At 33.9% G+C, this 10125-nt stretch overlaps 1 protein-coding gene across 4 annotated transcripts; it reads right to left on the bottom strand.

Annotated features, from left to right (window-relative positions):
- Nucleotides 1-956: 956 nt before the first annotated feature.
- LOC124934934 (serine/threonine-protein kinase RUNKEL-like) lies at nt 957-8996 on the bottom strand. 4 transcript variants are annotated; one of them, XR_007099069.1, is made up of 11 exons: nt 8791-8996; nt 8616-8705; nt 7922-7974; nt 7757-7832; nt 6910-6971; nt 6739-6817; nt 6596-6655; nt 4883-6463; nt 3925-4797; nt 2273-3473; nt 957-1299 (listed from the first exon to the last, which is right to left on the bottom strand). XR_007099069.1 is itself a non-coding variant. In XM_047475421.1 (10 exons), the coding sequence occupies exons 1-10, from the start codon at nt 8836-8838 to the stop codon at nt 2349-2351; spliced, it is 4047 nt and encodes a 1348-aa protein (XP_047331377.1). In that variant the 5' UTR covers nt 8839-8996; the 3' UTR covers nt 2096-2348. The 4 variants fall into 4 exon arrangements, 1 of the variants encoding a protein (XP_047331377.1); XR_007099068.1 differs by having other exon boundaries at nt 957-1267; XM_047475421.1 differs by lacking the exon at nt 957-1299 and having other exon boundaries at nt 2096-3473.
- Between the last annotated feature and the right edge of the window lie 1129 nt (nt 8997-10125).

Here is a 10125-nt window from a genome sequence, read left to right as displayed (position 1 = left end):
TTTATAATGGTATTTTACAATATATATATATATATATATATATATATATATATATATATATATATATATATATATATATATATATAAATATATATATATATATATATATAATATTAAGAAAATCAATTATAAAATTTTATTAATTAAATTTTTATTTTTTTAATAATATGATATAAAAGTGCCCATGGAGATCCCAAAATTGAATAGAGCTACGATGGCTCCGAAGTAAATATGGTAAACATTCACCACCCGATCCGCCCAATTGTCATTCCTACCTACAAATTCTTATATTTTTAATATATAAGGATCATTTTCAGAAAATAATTTTATAGGATTAAAACTATAAACAGTAACTTATAAATAACTATTTGAAAATAAAAACAAAATTAAATTTTATTATTTTATATATACAATTTAAAAATATATAATTTATCAATCTTTTTCTCTATTTTTTTTTTTTTGTTTGTTTATAATATTACTTTGGTAGGAAAGAAGCAAAGGAGAATGACAAAGACATCTCATAGCATAATTGTTTAGACAAATTAATGATGTTGTTAGATGAATAATTTAGGCTCTTGAGTCTTCATTATACCTAATCGTCTTAAAGCCTTGTTTGGAATTGATAGAATTGGATTGATTATCCTTCAAATCTACATTTAATAAAAATAAAATAAATGATGTTAATTTGATATAAATTTAAAATTTATTCAAATGTGTAGTTCTGTATATTATAGTTAGTTATCCATATATTGGTTTTTAATTAAATTTTATTAATATTTTAAAAATCATTTATTATGAGGTGGTTGAGAATTGCACTTAAATCTTCGTTTTATCTTATTGTCGAGTAAATGTAGTTATCATTGCATTCAGAGGAACTCAATTAAGAAGGTTGGTAATAACCTTTTGATTAAATTTGGATTAGTCTCTTATGCATATATCAGCATACAGAATTGGATCACAGATCTAGACTGGTGTCTGTCTGATATAGATTACCCAAACACGCCCGAAACAAAGGTATGTTCTTACCAATTTGTCAATTTCAAAAAATATCTACTTTAAAAACACCTTTGCTATTGTTACTTCAGGTGCATCGTGGATTTTATTCAGCTTACCATGACACGACCATACACCTTGTTGTTGTAAATGCGGTCAGGAAAGCGAATGAATTGTATGGAGAAAACATTATGTTTTCATCACTGGGAATTCAATGGGAGGAGCAATGGCTTCATTTTGTGCACTGGATCTCGAGGTAACAAAATCATTTATCCTGCATTAAAATGGGTCTTTAGTTGATTGACCCTTCATGCAAAAAAACAGTTTTGTATTATTTCAATTGACAGATAACAGGTAAAGCTAAGAATATTAAAGTTTATAAATATGGAATGCCACGAATTGGAAATGGCTAATTCGCAACATTCTACACCCAACATGTTCCCGACACAATAAGGGTAACAAGCGAACGTGACATTGTGCCTCATTTACCTCCAAATTTCCCCTATTTAGATTATCAAGAGACATGTCGTCACTTCCCAAGAGAGGTATGGATTTGTACAGTTGTAAACGGTTGTTTAGTTAACATTATTGAGGTTGTTTGTGATGGATCTGGTGACGACCCTTGTTGCAGTAGGTAATTAAGTGCTTACTTAATTAACTAACCTTAAAATTAAGAATCTGAATCATGGAAATGACACACTTTTGTTTTTGTTTATGGATGTAGATCGTTGGACTTCTACAGTATATTCGACCACATGTATTATTATGGACTTAATATGGCAGATCACTCTCCTAACATATGTTACATCGGGATTGATCCTAGTTTGGATAATTTTACGACAAGTGACGGTAATGGAAATTTCATCTTTTCTCTATACCCTTCCTATTTGGATTATTTGAAATTGGAGGGAGGAGGATCTTAACTACCTTAACTATATAATCTTACAAAACAATTACTTATATAACATTTGGATATACTTATATATATGTTTGAAATAATTATATAATTGGTTGATTTCCTTCTATATATAATATAAAAAAACATTATATTTCATTAACTGACTTCAAAGAAAACAATCTGGATCTATCTCAGAACTAATTTTAGCTAAATTCCTTGGTAATATCTATTGCGACGGTTGGAAATCTATAACAAAAACATTGCAAACACCAAAACTTGATTGGAAAAAATCCTGCACATGAGATGCTTGAATTCAAAATAGATGAACCCACATCAGCTATGGCACAAAATTACACAAGTAATAGCATAATAGACTCTTACCAGCCGAGCAGGACATGCCATTAATGCTGAACACGAGCCAAACGGAGCCCCAGTGGAAGAAAAAAAACTGCATATTTCAAACACAACGAGGCAACCTTTGCAGCTCCAAACTCGCCTTATATGCAGAATCATGAATACCTTTCAATCCCGCATTCTTTATCTGAAACACAATCGATTCCACCTTAAAAATCTCCGGTACAGATATCGACAATATCATAGCATACGATAAATATTGCCTACACGAATACCCAAGCGAATGCAATATCCTGTTTATAACCAACTCGGAAACAATAACCGCCTTTTCCCATGACTCCAAAATCAATGTAACCTTCGGTAGATTCGTTAGAAAACCATTTGTAGCTTCCCTCGGAGCTACTTTCATCAACAAAACTATACATTCAGAAGCCAAATCCGATACATTTTTCTCATTGGATTTGCACAGCTCGAGCAAAACACCGACATTCCCTCCGAAATCAACTATATCTTTTATACATTGTTGCTGATCTACTACACTTCCCCAGTCCGAAAAAAACCCATCGCTTAACAGCCTCGGTTCTTTATCATACACGAAACCCTTAACATTCCCAACGGCACGCAATAGAAACGCCTTGCAAAGATTCAAAATTGGCTCGATGAAATCTTCCATTTCCTTCACGTACGCGAATTCCAAGAGGTTACCGATCCTCCTAACAACTCTAAGTTGCGATAATATCTTGTTTTCCAGTTCTGAAGCTGATGCTAAGGCAAGACAGAGCATTATATTGTTCACATTTGCAGCAGAGAAATCGCCAAGTAGAAATTCGAAACACTTGGAGATTATCTTCAGATTAAGGATGTCTGGGATCTTGATGTAATTAAACTCAATGAGCATCACAAGCAACTTTTGGGCGTACATGGGAATCGGATCCTCGTCCTCGATGAACATGGGATATAGAGGAAGGAAGTGATCTTTTGATATGGATTTCAATTGTTCTTGAGGTTTATCGTCTTCTGAGGTTTCGTTCAGAAAGGTATCCATCACGTCGAATATTATTTTGAGGCACAAAAACCGAGCATTCCCATCTTTGTTTCCTTTATATAGAACAGCCAGACTAGGAAGAATCTCATGACTATAAACTTTAGGACTATCAAGAATAAGAGATGGTTCTCCTGTGATGCACTCAAGAACACGTAGAAGGGTTATCTGAAAATCATCCCTTCCCTGCAGTTTCATAAAAAATAATAAATGGTAACAGTCAGTTTAGTCATGATATTTCCTATGATCAGAAATTCAATCCAAAATTTTAGGTCAGTTATGCAGTTTGCTTGTCAACCAGCTCTGTCCCCTGCAATTATATCTTTTCTTTTCTTTTTTTACTTTGGAATGATATTCATTCAGTTTATTAACTATAACCCAATATCCCATTAACAATCTACTCATCATTAAATCATCAACCAAAATATTATATTTATACCCCTAGAGTTTCTTTGATCTTGGGTTATTTAAAACTCTAATGTTTTTTACTCAAATAACCTAATTTTTATAAACCTACATCAAACGGGGTTATTTGAAAAAAATCACCTGGTCATTCAAATAACCCCAGATCAAACAATGGTATCCAAACAATCATTGTAGAAATAAGAAGCAAAAAGCTCAAATTGCAATTGTTAACCTGGAAGGGAGTCTCTGCAAGCTTGATCAGAGTTGTCAACTGTTGAAGAACCTGAAGATTGACTATCTTGCGCTTGAAAGATGAACTACTAAGAAGATGAAAAAGGACAGGAAATAAATTAACATTGTTTTTTGGGGTCGCTGCTCGACTGGTGAGGCCTCCAATCTGAGTGTGGCGTCTCCCTCCCATCATCTGTTGAATATCAGTTGTTATAGCCTCCAGAAGACTTGGTAGAATGGATGCTATCACATGGATGAAAGCTTCTAAGCACTGTTGCATAAAGTTGTCCTTTTCTTTCACCATTCTGTCCACAATTGAGAGTAACCTTCCATTGGAAAAGAAATGAGCCAACCATCTCCTACCATTTTTACAAAGCAGACCCACCAAAACAAGAGCCTTTCCCTTTAGAACTTCACTACCTTGTTCAGTAATAGACATGAGAAATGGAACAAGACCCTTTTCTTCCACCAACGAAAGAACATGCTTTCCCATGTTCGTAACAATGTGGCTGCTAAACATGACCATATTAATAAGGTTTAAGCAAATTTGTTGTTCACGTTGGCTACCTTTAATAAGTACTGAAGCAATATCCTTCAAAGGAAGTTTATCTATGACAGGTTGAATGCTAGGAGGGTTAAAACGAACTAGGCGTACCAAACAAGACCCAGCTGTCAGTTTTGTGCTATCCTGCTTTCCCGGAGCCCTAAATATATAACACAGGTTTTTAATAACATCCTGGCTTGTGAAACGTGTTGCCCATTGTGCCCCTTGACTACATATGTTTTCTATTGTCCTCAATGCATAGAGCTGAGTAAGATCATCCTCTCCTTTCCGCAATAGTGATGTCACCAACGATATCTGTGTATTTGAAACCTGCTTCAAAAGTTAACTTTTAGTAATTTAGAGGCATACAAAAGAACATAAGAAAATTATTTTTATGCCATGCAGACAAAATGACCTGCCAACCAGAAATTCCGCGACTATCCTTGGATGGAGATAGAAATTCAGTAGGAATTCCGTCCTTTGTATGCTCGTTTTGAGTGGAGATATAAAACAGTAGCTCACCAAGAGCAGCCATGGAGGACCTCCTTACTTTTTCTTGCTTATCTCGCAGACCATCAGTTAACGAACTCAAAATCCCAGAATTTGCTAAATCATCTTCAATAAAGGTAGAATGTCGGATTAACAGGCCTATTAGGGAAACAAGTTGAACACGCAAAACAGAAGCTTTAGATTGTCGCGACATTTTGACAAGCATCGACATGATTGGCCCATTAGTCAAGATATTGGCAGCTTCAGCATTGCTGCTCAACATCTCAAGATATCTAATGATATTCTGCTTCTCGCCAACAGAAGAATTCCCACATAAATTTGTTAGTATTCTATTGTTAAGTGCATCAAGCTGGTCCTTGGGCATCTTGACAAAATCAGAAGCTTGCAGAGCTTCGAAGGGGAGAGATTGTATTGGTATTGATACTTTATCAGCCTTTCTACTGGGCATCACAGGTCTGACAGAGAGGTCAGATGGGTGCCAAAGCACCTGAGAAAGCTCAACTGATGATTTTGAAGAGTCAAAATCAGGGATGCCTGCACTTTCTTTTGCCCTTGGATTTTTTAGTTGAGGACTAAAAGTGGATGGAATATCAGTCACACTATCATTTTCTGCAGATGATTCTACAGGCACATCTTGATCCTCCCCCTCATCCATATTGTCTTTTCCACTTTTCTCATCAAGGCAAGTAGAATTATCTGGGTCATCTTGTGTTTCATCCTCCACATTCTCACTAAAGTCTAGTTCCATATCGGTGTTTTCGATCTTAACTTCAGCATCATTTTCACAGCCGTCAGTCATTGGTCTACGGTAGTTTTCTTTCTCATTTTCCCTTTGCAAGTTAGTTTTCGCTATTCTTGAGAGCCGTAGAAGATTCACGCCGCCTTTGGTATTGCCTGAAGAATCTATCCGTCTCTCAGTAACTTTCCCTAGGGCTTTTGTTTGATTCTTCCTGCCACTCGAGATACCCTTAACTGGTGTCTCACAACTTTTTGAACCTGAAATACTATTTTCATCTTTCTTGGGACCTCCTCCTCTTGAATCCTTTTCACGATATTTTGGTGGAGTTTTGTTTTGTACATGCTTATCGCTGTTTTTCTCTGCAAGACACGGCCTTGACAAAACCTCAATCATATTAGTAAAAGCAGGCTGGGGAGGTAAGGGAACTAGAGTAAAACTTGTCCTCCAGAAAACATGTCCACAGAGTTCTGTCCATTGTATTCTTTCAGCTGGATCTTTCACTAGAAGAGAGTTTATTAGGTTGGCAAATGGACGGCTAGGATTACCAGGCAGGGATGGGGTTGGATCAGATAGGATTGATTTAACTAATTGAGTAAATTCACTTCCTACAAAGGGAGGAGACCCCGTATAACATTCATACATCACACAACCAAGAGCCCATAAATCAGAAGCAAAAGAATGGACACCTCCATCCTGAAACAGTTCAGGAGCCATGTAGAATGGAGTTCCGCGCTTCGCTTGTGGCATCTAAAAAATGCAGGAAGAAAAAGACAGGTTACTTTCTGTTTTTGGAAAGAAAAAAAAAAGTGAAGAGGAGGATATTGAAAATTCAAATTGTAATGAATGAGCAAAGGATATTGGGACTGAAAGAAATCTCACCAAAGAAGATGGAACATCTGATACATCACTCAGTTTTCGGACCAATCCAAAATCACAAAGCTGCAATACAGAATAGAGAACATGTTACTACTTGGAGAAAAGCTGCTGACTATAGAAATAAGACAATGTTGAAGGGTCATTGCCTTTGTATGCCCATTTTCATCCAAAAGGATGTTTGACGGCTTCAAGTCACAGTACATTATTCCCTTGGAATGCAAAAACCTGGGGAGGGGATAATCACAGAGTAAGTAGCATGCATTGTCAAACAATATTGGATGTGGCAAATTAATAAAGGAAATGACAGCAGCTCTTACATCAAAGCTTTGACAAGATCACAAACAAGAAGATGTATTGAATCTTCTGGAAGCCTCTTGTCCTACAACTCATTCATTAAACAAATTCCAATACTAAATGAATTATCATAATACTAAATGGTTACTAACAAGCTAAAAGATTGAAATGTTAGGGAATCGCCCAACAACACTATCATCCTAACAAGGTCCACAATACAAAAACGAAAAATGTTGCAGAAATCAACAGTTTGCTATGACATTGATTAAAAATTATTAGCATTTTTTTGTTTCTACAGAAAGGTTTTATAAAACAAATTAGCTTCTTTTTTTTTTTTTGAACCAGAGTTTATTCTCTGGAGGAAGCTAGCACAACCCCCAATCATTATACTTTACCTATTTGGTAATCATTTTGAAGATTTATCAAAAGAATCATATAAATGTCAAAAAAATAAAGGGAGATCAATTTCCCTGTTTTTTTTTTTATTTCACTATTCCAATATCTCTCCATTATTATGACTATGGATGTCTCAGATTATTTGTAAAATGTAGATTACATATCTTGTACTTCATATAAGTTAATTCATAAAATCATAGTAATAGAATACCAAGATTCTGGTTGAAATATTTGTATTTTTATAGGTCTTGATTTAAAAAAAAAAAGTAATTCAATATTTTAACAACACTGAAGTAACATAAGGAAAAAATGATAAAGATAATGTTCTGGGATGGGATTAAGTCTCTTTAATAGCTTAACAAATTAGACTACCTTGATATTATACCTTCAAAATCAAATTCATCAGAAAAAATAAACACATTATCCCTTGGGTTCCACAGCTCACGTGATAATACTCTTGATAGAAGTGATTACCTGTTTCAACAATGACATGAGATCTCCTCCAACACAATATTCCAAGACCAACCACAAATGAGCAGAAGTTTCATACCTAGTGGAACAGGAGATATGCAGTAAATATATATTAATGATTAATAACTATAATCATTACCAATTCCAAACCACCTAAGCAACACTTACCAAGAAAAGAATTTCAATATATTTGGATGGTCTAGTGTGTGAAGAACTCTAACCTGAAAGAAACGGGGTAAGAGAAAATGAATACAAGGGATGCATGTACATAATCAACTCTGGAATTTTGTTCTAACTATCAAAGCATTAGATACTATTGCAACTGATGAATAAGATCTAAGCACTTGATTAGTTTACAACATCTGCTCATTGGCTAGGAGTGGCAATCAGATCAGTACTCAAAATACAGTTTTAGAGTGCAAGGAATCCGAACTAAGGACTGCATATCAGAATCTGGGATAAATGTTCAGGCATAATTCACTAGTAATCCCTCAAACATCGGACAGCGAGCTGCAGCTAATCTAGAGTTTACACAGTATGATCCATCCTTACAGCTATTGGCTGACATGTGTTTAGATTTACTGATTGAAATAGAATAATCCGTGTCTTCCCATGTCATCAGCATATCAGAATACACACCAAACACAAATATCTAGTATTAATTGACATTTTGACTTTGCTGATTTCAAATGCATGAACTCAAAAGAGGATTCTCCAAGCTTCTAACTATGTCATGTCATCATACATGTTTGTTGAGTAAGAAATTAGGTAATTTAATACTATAAACCCTGGATGAAGTTAGAATGTATGAATGGGATCCATATGACTCGTCTGAACCTGAAAAAGGCAGAATGATTCTTACTTCTTGGAGAACCTTGGTCTTCTGCGATTTATCGACACTCTTGATCGCAAAATACTCAAGTGACTTCTTCTTTCTCCCCTTATAAACAGTCTATAAAGATAATAATACACGTTAAATCAACCAAAATTGTAATTTCAGATTTCATTTTTCAACAAGATACATCATCGCAAATTACCGAATACTTCCCGCGGCCAATTGCGTGGTATATATGATACTGATTCATGCCTGCCTGTTCGGTGAGAGAAAATAGGGTTTCGAATCAGCTACAGAAGTTCTGTGATTGGATAACTGGAAATGAATGATATGGAATTAAGATTGCTCAGATCACTTCCAGTTGATGATTTCGTTCTTTTCCAGTTGATGATTACTGTGGATTTGAAAGATGATGGAGAAATGGCGAACGCGGCGGGAAGAAAGATCGATTGAAAATTAAATTCTTGAAAATTTATAAAACGACAAAAGCTTAAAGGTTTAGTACCTGTTTGGAATGGTTAAAAATATATTTAAAAACTACCACCGTTCCTAAATATTATTCATGACAATTTAAATTATAAATAAAATATTATTAAAATTAAAAAATTAATTATGTGAGAGAAAATGTATACTTGGTAGAATTGTAGGTTAATCCGTCCATAAACTTAAAACGATTAAAAATAAAATTAAAAATAACAAAACAATTACAACTATTTAACAACACTTTATATTTTAGATTCAACATCAAATTTGATGAACACGAGACATTTTAACAATAAAAGTTTAAATGTTTAACTAACTAATCTATATATATATATATATATATATATATAATGATACTTAATTTTTAAATTGTTCGGATTGTCGGGTCTCGAGTTGTGGTTAATTTGAATATATATGTGAGAGTAAAATTGATATTTGGGTCGGATTGTGCGTTGACCCGCCCATAAACTTAAAACCGTTAAAAATAAATTTAGAATACTATTTATATGTTTCGAACTTACAACCTAACAAAACAAGTACAACCATTTAACCAACTAGGCTAACAACACTTTATATTTTAGTTTCAACACCAAATTTGATGAACGCGAGACATTTTAACAATAAAAGTTTAAATTTTTAGCGAGACATTTTAACAATAAAAGTTTAAATTTTTAACTAACTAATCTATATATATATATATATATATATATATATATATATATATATATATATATATATATATATATATATATATATATATATATATAATGATGCTTAATTTTTAAAGTGTCTGGATTGCCGGGTCGAGAGTTGTGGTTAATTTGGATATATATGTGAGAGTAAATGGATACTTGGGTCGGATTGTGGGTTGACCCGCCTATAAACTTAAAACAGTTAAAAATAAAATTAAAAATGTTATTTGTATGTTTCAAACTTGCAACCTAACAAAATAAGTACAACCTTCTAACCAACTAAGCTAACAACACTTTATATTTTAGATTAAACACCAAATTTGATTAACGCAAGACGTTTTCACAATAAAAGTTCAAATTTT

This window comes from Impatiens glandulifera, chromosome 4 (genome assembly GCF_907164915.1).
Source record: "Impatiens glandulifera chromosome 4, dImpGla2.1, whole genome shotgun sequence".
In the NCBI taxonomy this organism is placed as follows: Eukaryota; Viridiplantae; Streptophyta; class Magnoliopsida; order Ericales; family Balsaminaceae; genus Impatiens; species Impatiens glandulifera.
Note: the sequence above shows the minus strand (reverse complement) of the source record. Positions and strands in the feature narration are given on the sequence as shown.

What these genes read in the sequence shown, in the direction of transcription:
- LOC124934934 (XM_047475421.1), bottom strand. Translation starts at nt 8,838, where the DNA reads ATGAATCAGTATCATATATACCACGCAATTGGCCGCGGGAAGTATTCG. An exon ending in AGACCAAGGTTCTCCAAGAA is followed by an intron (nt 7,975 to 8,615) that starts GTAAGAATCATT and finishes CGTTTCTTTCAG; the next exon opens with GTTAGAGTTCTTCACACACT. An exon ending in TCATGTCATTGTTGAAACAG is followed by an intron (nt 6,972 to 7,756) that starts GTAATCACTTCT and finishes AATGAGTTGTAG; the next exon opens with GACAAGAGGCTTCCAGAAGA.